The sequence below is a fragment of the Rana temporaria genome, chromosome 2, assembly GCF_905171775.1.
Source record: "Rana temporaria chromosome 2, aRanTem1.1, whole genome shotgun sequence".
NCBI classification, from domain to species: Eukaryota; Metazoa; Chordata; class Amphibia; order Anura; family Ranidae; genus Rana; species Rana temporaria.
The window spans coordinates 56,818,796-56,836,433 of NC_053490.1; the positions used below are offsets into that span (position 1 = coordinate 56,818,796).

A 17,638-nucleotide genomic window follows, 5' to 3' on the forward strand; every position below is an offset into this window, starting at 1 on the left:
AAAAACTTGGGAAAGGGTTTTTTCCCTACTCTATCCAAAACAAAAAAAAATGCATTTACATATAACTTTAAGTACAGCATGTGCAGTTTTTCGGGAAAACTTCCACAGATGTTCTCTTATTTATTTATCGTTTGAATTTTATGAAACTGTCAAGTTACAATAAATCAGTCATGAAAACACTAAACAAACAAATTTAACCCAAAAAATAATTAATTTATTACTTAATTAATACAAAATATAAAAAATAATAACCACATATATTTAGGCAATAAGAAAAATGTCCTACTATACATTGCACAATCAAATTCTTTCTTGATTATTCACATAATAAATATAGAGATTATACAATTCACATTTGTAAAAAAAATGTAGGCATTATAGGCATTTAAGGCTCAGTTGCTGTGTTGATGTCTTTAACATCCCAGCCAGCTGTTGGTGGCCAGGACCTGGAGGATTCTTTTTGACTCAATGCTGTACTGGAACTGTGATGTTCCTTGGAAGAAGTAAAGAAGGTCTGCAGGAAAAACAAAAAATGGTCAACTTTAATAAAAAATTACATTTGGGCTACTATCCTATGTGGAAGTTCATCTAATTCAATGTCCAGCATATGGCACCCCCTATAACCTTCTGTAATGTGCCCTACTAATAAATATTGCAGCATTCACGCTAAATGCTTGCATTGTATTATCAAAATAACGCTTCCTTTTTTACCCAGACTCAGGTTAGTTTAAATATGACATGTTGAGCAGGAGGAGTTTCCACACCCAGTACAAACATGAAAATAAAGACTTCTAGTTCAGTGATTCCCAACCTTTTTTCAGTTAAGGGAACCCTTCAAAATGACGGCACCCCATTCTAAAATGTAAAAAACGATTCTAATAACTTTACACAATGCAGCAACATCTACACGTAGGGCACCCAACACTAGAGGTGATTTTTTCTTCCAAAGTAAATACACCATTGCACACTAGTACTGACTAGTATTCTAATGTTTCTCTTCTCCCTCATTTTTTCTCCATCAGTCAGCTAATGTGACCCCAGTGCTGAGGGACAGAGGTAGAAAAGGGTCAACCAAGGATGCAGACATCATCCTTATTAACTGATGTCATTGGTTTTTAGGATACCACTGTCTAGAAAGGCTTTGTGTAACTAAAAAGCAGGCTTGATCCATCTGCTGGCTTCTATAATTTTTATCAATTTTGATGGAATTTTGCCAAGGCACCCCATAAAAAACCTCAGGACACCCTGAGTGAAAAAGGCTGTTGTAGTTTTTCTAATGGATAGTGTAAGACCCGCTTCACACAGGGGCGGCACGACTTTGGGGGCTACTCGGCAAGGCGATCTCAAGACGACTTCAGAGGCGACTTGCAAAATGACTTCTGTATTGAAGTCAATGCAAGTCGCCCCGAGTCGCCCCCAAAGTCATACTAGAACCTTTTTCTAAGTCGGAGCGACTTGAGTCGCTCCTATTAGAACGGTTCCATTGAACAGAGCGGAGCGCGACTTGTCAGGCGGCTGAGTCGTCTGACGAGTCGCCCCTGGGTGAACCGGCTCTTATGTGTTTTGTTTTTTATTACATTTTTTAATATATACAAGTATAAAAACTGAACTCTTATATTTGCTTTATTATTTTTATAATATCATTAATGTTACATATCCAGGACAATCTTTTGGGGGTCAAATCAGTACTGCATGGACCGAGATAAGGAGTGTAGACCCCCGAAATCAGTCCTGAAAATATAACAGTTAGTGCAAAAAAATCTTCCAGGATATATAAGGCAATAAATTCACTGTGAAAGCACCTAAAGAAGGCAGACATGGCTTGTTTAAAGAATTTGTAAATAGTTTATTGACCATAGCTTGGTCACAGGTGCACTTTAAAGTAGTCCTGTCTGCTCTATCCTTAAAGGGGGGGTTCACCCGAAAAACACATTTTTAACATTAGATTGAGGCTAATTGTGGGAAGCACAATCGGGTGTTTTTTTTTTTAATCAATGCAGTACCGACCGTTTTAGAGATAGATGTTCTCCGCGGCCTCCGGGTATGGACTGCAGGACTGGGCGTTCCTATTTGATTGACAGCCTTCCGACCGTCGCATACAGCGCGTCACGAGTTGCCGAAAGTAGCCGAACGTCGGTGCGCAGGCGCCGTAAAGAGCCGCACCGACGTTCGGCTTCTTTCGGCAACTCATGACATGCTGTATGCGACGGTCGGAAGGCTGTCAATCAAATAGGAACGCCCAGTCCCGAAGACCATACCCGGAAGCCGCAGAGAACATCTATCTCTAAAACGGTAAGTACTGCATTGATTTAAAAAAAAAACACCCGATTGTGCTTCCCATAATTAGCCTCAATCTAATGTTAAAAAAAAAATTTCGGGTGAACCCCCGCTTTAACTACCAATCAAATTAAATAATTCAAATTGCAACTGTTTAATTTGATTAACACTGCTCCAGTTTAGGGCACTAAGCACTTTTTTTGTTTGCATATTTATATTTGTGTTATATGAATCATACAGAGAGTGCATCATGGTTGTTTCAGATTCACAGATTCATGCTCAAGCAAGACCTGGCCTCCCTCCAGACTCGTAATCATGTTTACCTCTGTAATAAACCACAGCATCGATATTTGGACTCATTCCTGGAAATCCTTTAGCAATGAACTTTGGAAATCCTGCATCCATTGCTTTTTTGTCTTCATCATAACTGAAAAGGAAAATTACATCAATATAACTCACCAGCTGCCAACAATGAATGTATCAAAATAATGCTATAGTACACAAAGGTCTGTCAAACATTCAATAAATACAGGTCAGGTTATAGTTTAATACTGTCAAGTAGACAGTTCTGTTTACTGGAAGCTGGCCATGTACAGAAGATAAATGAATAATACCCAGGGGGTTGATTTACTAAAGGAGTAGAAAAAGTTCACTTAGGTTAGTACAGTTAGTGAAGTTATGTTCACTCTAAATAACCAATGTGCTAGGGAATTAAACTAACACAATTTTGCCTTGCATATAGTTGGATGGTTGAAGTAAACACATAGGGTATGGTTTACTACAACTGGAGAGTGCAAAATCTGGTGCAGCTGTGCATAAGTCAACTACATGGCAAATGAAGTTTATTGTAGAAAAATGTGAAATAATGCATTTGGGTGCCAAAAATATGAATGCAATCTACTCACTAGGGGGAGAACTTCTGGGGGAATCTAGGATAGAGAAGGACCTGTGGGTCCCAGTAGATGATAGGCTTAGAAATTACGTGCAATGACAAACTGCTGCCAACAAAGCAAACAGAATATTGGCATGCATTAAAAAGGGGATTAACTCCAGAGAAAAAAACAATATTTCTCCCACTCTACAAGACTTTGGTCCGGCTGCACCTGGAGTATGCCATCCAGTTCTGGGCTCCAGTACTCAGGAAGTGCTGGAACTGGAGAGCGTCCAGAGAAGGACAACAAAGCTAATAAAGGGACTGGAGGATATTAGTTATGAGGAAAGGTTACAAGCACTGAACTTATTCTCTGTGGAGAAGAGACGCTTGAGAGGGGATTTGATTTCAATGTACAAATACCGTACTGGTGACCCCAGGATAAAAAATTTCCATCTTAAAAAGACACGCAGCCATTCACTAAAATTAGAAGAGAAGTGGTTTAACCTTAAACTGCTTAAAGGGTTCTTTACTGTAAGAGTGGTAAGGATGTGGAATTCTCTTCCACAGTAGTGGTTTCAAGGGGGAGCATCAATAATTTAAAAAAACTATTAGATAAGCACCTGAATGACCACAACATACAGGGGTTTACAATGTAATATTGAAATAAAAGCTCACACACAGGTTGGACTTGATGGACTTGTGTCTTTTCCAACCTCACCAACTATGTAACTATGTAACTATATAAGCCAATCGGCTTCAAGGTTTTTGTCAAAGCTTAATTGAACAAGCTGAAGTTAGAAGCTAATTGGCTACAATGTACAGCCACACCAGATTTTGTACTCTCCAGTTTTATAACAACCCCATACTTTATTCCTTGCTGCTTTTGTAAATAAATCCATATGTAAAGGAACAGAGGAATGCAGCCGTTTATAGAAATATGAATCCCAAACTGATGTATCAGTTTGGGTATGAATGAAGAATCTGCATCTCGGGCACTAGAAAGGTCAGTTTGACCAGGAAAGATGTGTACCTGTAAAACTGCCATAATCCAAGGAAAATATGCAACTTCTAGAATTAACCTTGATAGAGAAAATAGTTTCCTTCTAAGAAGTCTCTAAAATGCTTGCAAACCTTAGGGTAGCTAGCTCTACAAAGAGACATTGGGGTGGATTTACTAAAGGCAAATTGATTGTGCACTTTGCAAGTGAAGTTGCACTAATTTTCCCTAGAGCTTAGTAAATGTGGCAAAGCTTCACTTTTAAAAGATCACCAAATCAGGCATGGCAGCAGCTTTGCAAGTTGGGGATCTGGATGCAAGGTCCAAGTTTATACCAGAAAGGGGGTTGATATGTAGTTAGAGACAGCCAGCCTAGTGTTTATTTGTATGGTTTATTGCTATAGACAAGCTTCCTAAATGATGTCATGTTGGAAGTGCTAATTATGTTTTTAGGAAGCTGGAAGCACAAAAACACTAATGCCACGTACACATGGTCGGACTTTTGACTGGGAAAAATAGAGAACCTGCTCTCTATCTAAGTACGTCGGAAATTCCAACGAAAAAAGTCTGATGGGGCATACACACGGTCGGAATATCCGATGAAAAGCTCCCATCTGACTATTTCCTTCGGAAATTCCGACCGTGTGTACGCGGCACAAGTTGGAAATCTGACCTGCCCTGTGGACTCTCTCTGTGTTAACTAGTCAGCTTGAGGCTGTCCACCCCAGGACAAAGTAAAGGCAATCCTGCCATTTTAGCAATGAATATATGTGCAATTTTTATTGTCAGGATTACTGATAGTAGAAAAAGGCCAAATTCACTAATGACTAACTACCGTAATTTAACATATTTTCCTCTAAACCTGTCAGAGTCCCGATCAATGTAATATTACATTCACTATGACTGCTGCTATTCTATGCAGTGTCCAGGCACAGAGTACCATAAGTAACTACAAAAAGTTTGTAAGCTTTTTAATGTATTCCATAGGGATTTTTCAAATGTACCAAAACCAATGACCACTGCTGAATACTTTGTTTATCCTAAAATCGCTAATTCGTTTTTACATTATTCCAATTTGCTTTACAACAATTTCCTTTTGCATCACACTCAACAGATATGCGTTAAGGGAGCGTATCATGATGGCTGATAGCTATACTGTTTTTGAAGATGAAAGTTCTGGGGCAGTCATCATCATCCTTGCATCACTATGTGGGAAGTAGCTGAATCAAAGATGAGCTTCTAAACAAGTTGGTAATGGGCAATCCTTCACCTGTCCTTAGACTACTGTGTGTACATTAGGTGACCTTTTGTTGGATTTCTTGTCAGTCAATCACCCCAGTGCTGCATGTTAAGTATAATCGGTGGAAAACTTACCTCCAGTACTTATTTTTCACAAAGAAGTAAGTCTTCCCCAGGTGTTCCACATGGACAGCCGCATCGATTTTCTTAACGTTTTTAGGGAATCCAAACTTGGTGATGCTTCTAGCGCCTTGTGAAACATCAAATCCATCAAGAGTCCAATATTTGTCCCCTAATTGTAAAATTCAACTTAATTAGATGAAATTCACACAAACAGAAAGATATGCACACAAATTGACAACTGAACTACATTTGGGGGAGTGATGAGTAAGGTATTAACCTTACTCATCACTCCACCAAAATGTAATATACCACCCTATTTCAAGCTCCCTAAACATTAGCAGTTAACCACTTGCTTGCAGTCACTTTAAGCAACACTCAAGATTTTTAGTAGCCTAATTGTACTTAAATTGTAGTAAATGATTGCTAAACAAATGGAACAAATAGCTCCCCATGGAGTAATGGTCAGTTTGGCATGATACTCCAATTACGTGTGCTTGATCATCTTCAGATGCTGTTGAATGCTACAATTGCGGCACTGGGTTAATGAGAGGGATGTCAAATTGAATATCATGTTTTTGATTACTGCTTATTTATTACCCATGCCTTGTAAATCTCCAGCTAAATGCCTAGCTGCTTAAATCTAGTGAAAGGCATTTACACACCAGTGCTCCAATTGCAGCCACTATGCTCCATGTATGCAATGCAATGACCATTCTGTAAGGACATTTAAAGGGTTAATTCACCTTTTCAGAAAAAATTAAAGGTTAACTAACACCCTAAACCCTGCCTTCCCCCAGTGTCCATGCAGGTGGTGTAGTGGTCCCAGGATTTGAAATACACACTCCTCTTTCCCTTCTTTCTCTAGGGGCTTCCAGGTTGGATCAGAGTTATTCCGATTGGTCAAAGTGGTCACATGCCAGCGTCGACCAACCAGAATCACTCAAATCTAACCTGAAAGTCCTAAAGAAAGTAGGGGAAGAAGAGTGGGGATTTTAAATCCTCAGACCACTACAGCGGCTGCATAAGCACTGGCAGCTCATCACTCACAGTGGTAAGTACCGCAGGGACAGGGGGTAGGGTGGATGAATGATGTTAGTTCATTTTTTCAGAAAAGGTCAATTTACACTTTAAAGAAGGCTAAAACTGCATCCAATCACAACTAGGAGTGCATGCTCAAGGCATCGAACTTTCATTTCCTAGGTCAAGAATAACTTTTAGAATTTTATAACACTGATGATAAAACAAGTCCTCCCCCTACCTTTAAATACAAGAACTTCTCCAGTAATAGGATTGTCATAAGCTGCATCAATGTCATTGGGTAAAGTTGGCCACAGGTTCTGGATAAAAAGCAGATCAGCCTCACCCCCTCGTGGATGTTTACGCCATATAAACCTGTTTGGAAAAAGCCAACAATTAACATTTTTGTAAACTTTTGTTTGTTAAGGCTGAATTACCGGCACCAAAACTTTCCTCTTAATATATCCCTCAATATTCACAGATATTTTAGTTCAACATTGTGTGCACAAAACATCTGGTTATACTTTATAAAAGTAGCAGTGACATCATCAGTGTAATAGCAAAAGCCTGTGCAGAGAGCAGCGATGTGGAGAGGACCTAGCAAGGTTCCCCCAATACAGGCTGCCTGCAGAAAACTACATAAAGGGGCGGATACAAGACCAGTCACCCTGCACACACAGAGGGAGCAGCAATGACCAGTCTTTATTAGCTCCTGCACAGAGGCAAAGTCTGAGACCTCGTACACACGGCCGAGGAACTCGACGTGCCAAACACATCGAGTTCCTCGGCCAGTTCAGCCCTGAAGCCGCCGAGGAGCTCGGCGGGCCGAGAGCTCCCATAGAACAACGAGGAAATAGAGAAACCCGGCCGTGTGTACAATTTCGCCGAGGAAGCCGACGAGGACCTCGGCGAGGAAATAGAGAACATGTTCTCTATTTCCTCGTTGTTCTATGGGAGCTCTCGGCCCGCCAAGCTCCTCGGCGGCTTCAGGGCTGAACTGGCCGAGGAACTCGATGTGTTTGGCACGTCGAGTTCCTCGGCCGTGTGTACGGGGCCTTAGGCCTTGTACACACGGGCCACAATCTTGTCAGGAAAAAAACGTTGTTTATCCCGATGAGAGTCTTGGCAAGATTCTTGCCGCCCGAGTGTACACACAGACCTTTTAAAAGAACCGCGGTTCTTTTGAAAGTCAAGAACGTGGTGATGTCATCGCGTACGACGAGCATGCGCTTGTCACATTCGATGCCGTCGCCACCATCTTGCTTCACCATACCTATGCCGTGGAAGCTACCGCGCATGCGACAAAGTCATTTTGAGCATGCGTGGGTTTCCATGGCGACAGGTGAGTATACACACTCTCGGGTTTCTCGTCTGGAAACAGGCCGACAACAATCCAGACGAGAAAATAGAGAGCAGGATCTCTATTTTTCTCATCGAGATTCTGGCCAGATTTCCAGACGAGAAACCTGAAAGCCTCGTACACACGCTCGGTTTACTCGGCAAGAAAGCTCTGTCAACAGTTTTGTTGCTGGTTCTTGCAGAGAAAACTGAGCGTGTGTACGAGGCTTTACACTGGACAGATCTGGACGAAATACACAAAGCATACTGATATTTAAGGAAGGACACACATGTTTTGTATATGGACAATTATTGCCTGTCCCAGTGTTCAGCTTTCAGCCCTGGTTCACACTGGGTACGATTTGGAACGATTTGAGATGCGATTTGACATGTCAAATCGCATCTCAAATCGGCGGCAATTGTCGGCAATGGCACTGTCCTAATCAGTGCGACACCGCATCTGCGATTTCAAAAAGTAGTTCCTGTACTACTTTTTGCGATTTCGGTGCGCGATTTACATTAAATTGTGGCCGAAATCGCGGCAAATCGCGGCAAAATCGCGGCCGCGAAATCGCAGTAAAATCGCGCATTTTACCGCGATTTTGAATTCGCAGCAGTGTGAACCTAGGCTAAAGGACCTTTACCTTATATTTCACTGCATTTTCAGATGTGTACATGTGTGTGCTTGTGTATACCGTTTAGAGGACAAGTATCCAAGCAAGTCAAAGATATAACTCTTGTGATTATCTTTACATTCCTGGAGTGTTTGAACTATTTCTGTTTCATCTATGAGGCTTTCCTAACCTTCAACAATCGTTATGTTACTTTCTGAACTGTCATCCTTAAGGCTGGATTCACACCTATGCATTTTTTTGCGCTTTTTGCATTTTGCCGATTTGCACTACAGAACGTGTTCCATAGGAAACCATGTTAAATGGACTGTAGTGTAAATCTGCAAAGAGCACTAAAAATGCATAGGTGTGAATCCAGCCTTAGGGAGAACCCATATTTCATGTAATATACTGTATCTATCTACATTTCAATGTATGTCATGTAACCGTCTTAAAACACCCATAGGCTATATACTGTAGTACTTGATTATATTTGCTGAACTGCACAATGGGGAATGAACCAGCAGACTGTCCAAGGTGCAAATCCAATTTTCTCCTTTTTCTCTATCTTAAACAAAGTAATTTTTCAATTGTATTACTGTTCTCATTCTTTGTTAGCTTAAAGAGATAAACAGCTGGGCTCATAAAATAATTTTAATACGCATTCTTACATTATTAAAAGTGTGCTGTCTTATCTATAAAGTTGTTGCATTTACACCCTTACTGAAAGTTACTTAAAGCTGGGAACAAAAACTTTAGTAGTTAGTATGCTTTGCCAGCACAAGGGCAGGCAGATGACATTATGAGCTCTAAATTTACATCCCAATTGGTGGCCAAAGAGCAAAAAATCGAAAAAAGAGTGAAATAAAAATATTTCTGCTCTCAGACCAAACAATGGCTTTATATGTACACAATAATAACTGTCACTTTATCGTATTCTGAGAGAACTCTCTTTAGTATAACTTCACAGCTAAGCTAATTTACCTGTTTATAAAGAAAAATAATTCTCCTCGGAGGGTGGTGACAGCATCAAACACAAGGTTTTGGTCACATTTGGAGGGGGTGGTGGGTCCTGTTGGCTGAACTTCATCGGAGGTCTTGCCTAAAACAATATTAAAAAAAAAATCAGGGGAAATGGAAATAATGAATCTTATGAATAAAACTGCAATGCATTCTCATATATTGCAACCCCTCTCCAATTCCATTAAAATGTAATACATTACCAAGATATTTTCTTACCATAGAGATATTGGATAGCATTGATGTCATCCTGAGGAAGCTTGAACCGGTTGGGGTCTGTGTTTGGGTAATTAGGGTACATTAATGCACCGGGGTCTTCAGAATGGTGAAGACCAAGTGAATGTCCAAATTCATGAGCCGCCACCAAAAACAGATTGTATTCTAAAATAAAACAGCCACATGAGTAAATCACAACCTCTATTGATAAAAACTACAAACAAAAGTTTTATCTTAAAATCTAGATTTTTTTTACATAAAGTAAAGCATAGAACGCAAAGATCTTTGTATTAAGGAATTATATATCTCTTATTATTACCTGTTATATTACCACTAATATATATCTTTTTTTTTTTTTTTTGCCAGATTTGTTTCTATACTGTATTTTAAAGACAAAAGCTTAATTCACAAAGTTTGAACACAAGGATAAGGATCTTTATTTTGGGAGCATATTTTTCAAATATCATTTGACTCAGCTGAAGATTTGTACTTATTTTTCTTTTAAATAAGGATCCTTAACCTGGGGCTAGTTTTCTGAACAGAACCTAAAGTAATCCAAACATGTGTGGATAAGATAACATAAGATAAGATAATAATAACATAACTATTGTTCCATATTACTAAGCTAAAAATCAGCATGTATGTGTAAAGAGTGAAAATGCATATATATTATTTAATGACACAAGGTTTGTACAGTATGATAATCTATTGATCATATCATTTAGAATACACAATATATATATATATATATATATATATATATATATATATATATATATATATATATATATATATATATATATATATATATATATACACATACATTATCTTACCAAAAGTAGTTGAACGCCTGGCTTTACACACACATAAACTTCAACTTCAACTCTCCTGGGAAGGCTGTCCACAAGGTTTAGAAGTTTAGAAGTGTGTCTATGGGAATGATTGACCATTATTCCAGAAGAACATTTGTGAAGTAAGGCACTGATGTTAGATGAGAAGGCCTGGTTAACAGTCTCTGCTCTAATTCATCCAAAAGGTGTTCGATCCGGTTGAGGTCGGGACTTTGTGCAGGCTAGTCAAGTTCCTCCATCCCAAATTCATGCACCCATGTCATTATGGACATTGCTTTGTGCACTGGGCCAAATCCTTTGGTGGAGGGGGGATTATGGCGTAGGGTGGTATTTCAGGGGTTGAGCTTGGTCCCTTAGTTCCAGTGAAGGGAAATCTTCAGGTGTCAGCATACCAGGACATTTTGGACAAAACTTGGGCTTGTAAGATTTCCCTTCACTGGAACTAACGGACCAAGCCCAACCCCTGAAAAACATCCCCACACCATAATCCCCGCTCCACCAAAGGATTTTAACCAGTGCACAAAGCAAGGTCCATAAAGACATGGATGAGCGAGTTTGGGATGGAGGAACTTAACTGGTCTACACAGAGTCCGGACCTCAACCCGATAGAACACCTTTTGGATGAATTAGAGCGCAGACTGCATGCCAGGCCTACTCGTCCATATCAGTGCCTGACCTCACAAATGCGCTTCTGGAAGAATGGTCAAACATTCCCATAGGCACACTCCTAAACTTTGTGGACAGCCTTCCCAGAAGAGTTGAAGCTGTTATAGCTGTAAAGGGTGGGCCAACTTAATATTGAACCCTATGGACTAAGACTGGGATGCCATTAAAGTTCATGTGCGTGTAAAGGCAGGCGTCACAATACTTTTGGTAATATAGTGTATATATTATCATTGGTTTAGCCCTCAAAATTTTTTATGACTTACCTTGGCTGTTTTTTGTGAATTGTTCATCATCATCAAAGTGAGCATCCCCCCCAATGCCGTTACCAGGCTGAAATGCGTGAGCTAACACCCCATTAGGTCCATCGAATGGAGAGTTATCCTTATGATCTACAAAAGCCAGAGGGCAGAAATTGACATTAGACATTGAAATTTAAAATGGTCAAATACATTAACTCTAAAGAGAAAGGGTAATGCTGTTACCTCCAACTACAAACTTGATCTCAATATCGCATTCGCCATCATAGACTCTGGTAAAGGTCAGTGGGGTGACATCACTCCACACTTTTAAAGCTCTTGCCAGGGAATTCTCCACATCTGCCTGAGGCATGTCTGGTGTGAAATTCAAAATCCTTCAAAAGAAAGAAGATTTAAAGTTAACTTGTTCTTTTGCCGTATGATATTCTCATGTCAATTACTGTGCATTTTTAATATATTTAAAGGTTTTTTCAAAAACTATTTTGACTCAACGTTAAAATGTTTTCATCTTTGCTGTACTCTCTATGACACTAATTTGAAGATTCTTCTACTTTTTTTCAGCCCCTTAGCTGTCCTGATTTTGAAATGCTGAAATTTCAGCCACACAGAGATGTAGAGAGTAGTAAACTTACATTGGGAAGAGTAAAGCCTCATACACACGATCAGATTTTCCACAGACAACGCGTAGGACTTTTGTCCGAAGGACGTTGGCCATGAACTTGTCTTGCATACAACCGGAAAAGAATTGGCGACCAACAAACACGAAACTACGTGTTTTTTTTTAGCTCTTTAGTGCCACCCTTTGGGCAACTTCTGCTTATGTTGTGTTATGGTTAGCATTGCTTCTGAGCATGCGTGTTTGTACTTTGTATTTTTTTCCAAAAGACTTCTGTACACATGATCGGATAATCCGACAACACACATTTGTTGTCGGAAAATTTGAAAGCATGCTATCAGGCCCGGATTTACTCCTTTGCCGCCCCAAGGCCGGGTCCTTCAATGCTGCCCCCGCGCCAAAAAAAACTGAAAGTCCCCCAACCCACGCCCATCATTGCCGCCTCATCCGTGCCCATCATTGCCGCCTCACCATCATTGCAGCCTTACCGTGCCCTCATTGCAGCCTCACCATCACTGCCGCCTTACTGTGCCCTCATTGCAGCCTCCCTCACCATCATTGCCACCTTACTGTGCCCTCATTGCAGCCCCCTCACCATCATTACAGTCCCCCTTACCATCATTGCAGCCTTACTGTGCCAAACAATGTAGCCTCACCAGTCAGTGTGTGCATTACGCACATCGGGCATCTCCTGCTCCTGCTGTGAAAAGTTTGGGTGTGCTGTGATAAAAGTCCCGCCCTCCTCCTAGACCAGCTTGTGTGATAGACAGAACACTGCCTCTATCAAACAAACTGGTCTAGGAGTAGGGCGGGACTTTAATCACAGTGCGCCCAAACTTTTCACAGTGAGCTCCATGACACAGCAGTCTCCCGCTGTGTGTTACAACCGGCACCGCCCCTGCACCCACAGCCGCCCCGAGGCCTGGGCTCGGTGATCTTGTCGGGAATCCGGCTCTGCATGCTATCCAAAATGTGTTGGCGGGAAATCCATCAAAAATTGTCCGATGGAGCATACAAACTGTCGGATTTTCCGAGAACAGCCAATTATCACACAATTCTCATCAGAAAATATGATCGTGTGTACGGGCCTTAAGAGTTTTTTTTGGACAACAATACAAACAGTTGCATTCACGATACTGGTAAAAACTCTAAACAAGAGTCAAATCATTCATAAGGCAATAGATGGTTGGAGTACAGGAATGCTGCTCCCTTGCCTGGGGCCCTCATTCTACTTTATTTTGTTTCTGGCCAGGATTTTCCATGCAAATTAAATCCAGAAAACTTTGGTTTGTAAGGATAAGAATTCAGAGACAACATGTGGGCTTGATTTACTAACGTGTGAGGTTAAAGTAAAGTGAAGACACATGAACTGAATTTATTGTACTGATGTAGCATGTTTTCACAGCAATTTGTTTCCCCTGCTGTGTTTAAAGGTGGCATCAAAGGTAGACTATTACACCAAGTTTTTAGTTTATCCATAGGTGTGCGCAGCCTATTGCATTAGGGTGTACACCCCAAAGCTCCAACACATATGCATTTGACATTTTTACCAGCCTCTTCCCTGCTTTCCATCCTGAAACAATGGGAGGAAGGGGAAGAAAAGGAGCACCCGGGCACCAGGAACAGGGAACGGAGGGGTGGCATATATTAGTGCCGATCCCCTATATTTTCATCCTGTGGCAGCTTAATGTTGACAAAAGGGAGAGGAGGAGAAGCCTACTTTCAGCTGCTGCAGGAGGAAAATACAGATCGGTTCCACTAAATTTCACCCCCGCCACCTCTTCTGTCCAGGCACTGAGTGTCGGCAAAGAAGGATTGCGCTTTACCTGTCACCTGCCCTCCATTGGCAGGTTGCCAACACCAGGATTAGGCTGTGCCTATGCACACCTGGCACACCACTTGCGCACACCTATGAGTTTTGTAAAAATAAACCTTTTGATTTGTTGGCACAAATTACTGCACTCTAGTTTTTTTTGTCTGATACTCATATTCTGCAACTATCAGCTACCTACCGATTGTGGTATATAAATCAAAGATAAAGTAAGATATTTACCTGTAGGTCAGGTCTGTCTTTTGCCAGGCAGAGCTTTTTGTGACCGTACTGTACTGGCCGATGTCATGGACTCCACAGCGAGGCTTCTCCATCATTTCTACAGTCTTATGATCCAGTTTTCCAGTTACATTCAGACCGAAAAACTTCTGCATTTCTTCAAGCTTTTCAGTGAAGGGGTTTTTGATATTTTTTCTCCCTACTTTGCCCCCAGTAGGTTTCAGGTCATAAAACTTTGTTAGATATTTCTGAAAACATAAAGTAACAGAGCTATTGCATTGAAATCAATTAACAGTTATAAGTAGAAGACATTTAATTATCGAAATAAAGCATTGATTAAAGGAGTGTTCCGCCCCAAAAAAATAATAATTAAAAACCACCAGCTACACATACTGTAGCTGCTGACTTTCAATAAATGGACACTTACATGTCCTGGAGTCCAGCAAAGTCGGCACCCACAGCTGATGTTTCCAATCGGCTGTCGCCGCCATTGAGGGTAAGGGTACCCGGCAGTGTAGCCTTTCGGCTTCACGCTGGGAACACTACTGCGCATGCACAAGGCCCGCTCCTCTCCCCTACCGGCCCGGCGGCCGGGGAAGGGAGGAGGAGGGAGCTCTGGGATGACGCCATGGACTGCGACCCGGACTCCAGGAAGTGGGAAAAAATACCTGTCAAAGAGAGGTATCCTGTCCCCCCCTTCCCCCCTAAAGGTGCCAATTGTGGTACCAGAGGGGGGGAGGAATTGGGTGGAACTCTGCTTTAATAACAGTAGTGATAATAATAATAATAATAATAATAATAATAATAATCTATATTCATAAAAAAAACAATGCAGACGACAAGGATAATCATAATGATGTGAAAAGCAGTAACCAATCGGGTTTCACCATCCTGCAGAAACTGATTATTTTTTTTTGCCTGCTGCGCATTATTGCCCGTTAACCTCTGATTAGATAAATGTGGCCCAAAAAAAATATATATATATATATATATATATATATATACACAACATTTTACTGTTTTACATCTGTACTTTGTGAATTAACATTTAATACACAGATGGAAGTCAAATAATGGAGCTGTTTAACAAAAGTTGTATTTCTGTTCAGTTCTGAGATTTAGGCTTCATTTCCACTGGCGTTTTTACAGCCACTGTTGTTAGCCTTTTTTACAGCTTAAAAACGCCTGTCCATGTTTATTTTGTAGCGTTTTTGAGCATTTTTGAGCATTTTTTAAAATCTGGCGTTTTTACAGCTCTACTCTGGAGCTTCAGAACGCCCTGGTCCCGCGTGTTTTTTACAGCTCAAAAACGCCTATGCCATTTGCAGCTCAAAAGCTGTAAAAAGCAGCTCAAAAGCTGTACAAGAACTGCAAAGGGCCAATAACAGGTCATACTTTTACTGCTTGAATTTAAAAATATATTTAATAATGTATTAATTAATACAGAGCTTTATTAATTTGTGTGTTTTATATCAGCCTTGAGTTCAGTTTTGCATTTTAAAGGTACTTACACATATAATTAGATAGGGCCAGACAAGAAAAAAATTCTATAACTTCTGAAATGTATTTTATCATGCAAATTGCACACACATCTTGATTTGATATAATATTGAATAAAAAATGCTACTGCCAAAGTTTCCTGATCTCTGGCTCAATGAAAACAGTGAATACATTTCCTCTTTGGGAACAAGTGTTCCCTGTTATGTCCTATTGTATTTTTTCCTATTTCCTATTCAAAACACGATGTTGGAGACACAGAAGGATTAAAATATAACTTTGTTTTCAAAACCCCTGATTTTTTTGAAGTTGTGCTTATATAGTAATATTTTTTTCTTATACTGCCCCTAGATGAATCGAACAGCAAATTTTCTACGAGCAACGACTGCAACCAACAGGTCGCAAGGCTGATCAGTGTATTCTGACAGTGGAGGAGTCCCTGCTGTCAGAATACAAAGGCACATCCAATTTGCTTGTAAGGATAAGGGAATCCATTTTTTTTTTTCCATCAGCCTGCTGACTAATCAGAAAAAAAAACGACCTATCTATGTCAAGCCTTAGTCTGTTTTGTTTCCTGTCTTTGTCCCCTTGGGGAGATTTCCCTTCATTTCCTCTTTTAGATGTGGAACAAAAAAATCTCTTAGGCCCCGTACACACGTCCGAGAAACTCGACGGGCAAAACACATCGTTTTGCTTGTCGAGTTCCTTGTGAAGCCGCCGAGGATCTCGGCGAGCCAAGTTTCCTCATTGACTAACGAGGAAATAGAGAACATGTTCTCTATTTGGCCCGACGAGATCCTCGTCGGTTTCCTCGGCCAAAAGTGTACAGACGACCGGGTTTCTCGGCAGAATACGGCTCCGATCGAGTTTCTGGCTGAATTCTGCCGAGAAACTCGGACGTGTGTACGGGGCCTTAGGCAGCTGTCACCAAAACAGAAAGATTTACCTTTATTTCCCATTCTAGTGACAGCTGTAATACCCCACTGACAATGGTCAATGTAATGGTGGATCTACCCATCTATTGACCCTCCCTCCTAGATTGTAAGCTCTAGTGTGTAGGGCCCTCTGATTCCTCTTGTACCAAATTGTAATGTAACTGTAACGTCTGCCTTCATTTTGTTAAGCGCTGCGCAAACGGTTGGCGCTCTATAAATCCTGTTTAATAATAATAATATCCAACAGGTAAAGATAGCAATAATACATTGACAAAGGTTCTAACCCCTATTCTATCCAAAACTTGAAAAGCAAATGCAAGGGGGAAAAAAAGCAATATACAAGAGTTATTTCAGTTACTACATCCTTAGCGTGTACTAGATTATTATTCTAAGTAGAAAATATTACCTCTGCCAATTGTGCGTATCTGCTTTCTTGGTCATCTTGTGGAGCAGCTGGGAAGGCAGCAGCCAGGGCTGCACAAGACAGGAGGAGGAGGAGTAGACTTGTCATTCTGCTGGATGGGATGTTTCCTCAATGTGAGGTTCTGTGCTGATCCCAGACTGCACGCTCGTCTTTATATAGCCCATCCATGTCTCACAACAATATGAGTCATGTTAGTCTTTCCTAATTACCGCAGCAAATCATGGCTTTGAGCCAAAAAAAGTGACACAACTTCAGTTAAGTAATACCTTAAAAATCCTGAGTGCTGTGTAAATGACAGGAAACGCATTGCCCCGAGGCTTCCAGGCAGCTATGCCAAATAAACTGCTTACAAGGCATAGGTGATCCCTGGCACTACATATAACTGCTGGAGCTTAGACCATGCCAGTGGGGATTGCCAATGGGGCTACTAATGGTGAGTCAGCATCAAGCATCATTTGGGAAAACCCTTAGTTGGGTTTAAACTCGATAAAAGTATACATACTTTGCTCAATCACTGTCTGCAAAATCATATTTTTTAAATATTTTGTGTTATGCCGCTTACACACGATCATTTTTAAGCATGAAAAAAACGTTGTTTTAAAAAAAAAATCATTTTAAAATGATCGTGTG

General features: G+C 40.6%; 1 protein-coding gene across 1 annotated transcript; it reads right to left on the bottom strand.

Annotated features, from left to right (window-relative positions):
- Positions 1 to 192: 192 nt before the first annotated feature.
- On the bottom strand, positions 193 to 17,155 carry LOC120929038 (matrix metalloproteinase-18-like). The gene is made up of 10 exons (XM_040340222.1): positions 16,991 to 17,155; positions 14,156 to 14,400; positions 11,712 to 11,860; positions 11,493 to 11,618; positions 9,716 to 9,877; positions 9,461 to 9,578; positions 6,769 to 6,902; positions 5,523 to 5,679; positions 2,601 to 2,704; positions 193 to 514 (listed from the first exon to the last, which is right to left on the bottom strand). The coding sequence occupies exons 1-10, from the start codon at positions 17,093 to 17,095 to the stop codon at positions 414 to 416; spliced, it is 1,401 nt and encodes a 466-aa protein (XP_040196156.1). The 5' UTR covers positions 17,096 to 17,155; the 3' UTR covers positions 193 to 413.
- Between the last annotated feature and the right edge of the window lie 483 nt (positions 17,156 to 17,638).

Excerpts from the sequence above, each read along its gene's own strand:
- LOC120929038 (XM_040340222.1), bottom strand. The coding sequence starts at position 17,095 with ATGACAAGTCTACTCCTCCTCCTCCTGTCTTGTGCAGCCCTGGCTGCT. Across the intron at positions 14,401-16,990 it reads GATACGCACAATTGGCAGAG|AAATATCTAACAAAGTTTTA; the intron begins GTAATATTTTCT and ends TTATGTTTTCAG. Across the intron at positions 9,878-11,492 it reads ATTCACAAAAAACAGCCAAG|AATACAATCTGTTTTTGGTG; the intron begins GTAAGTCATAAA and ends GTTTTATTTTAG.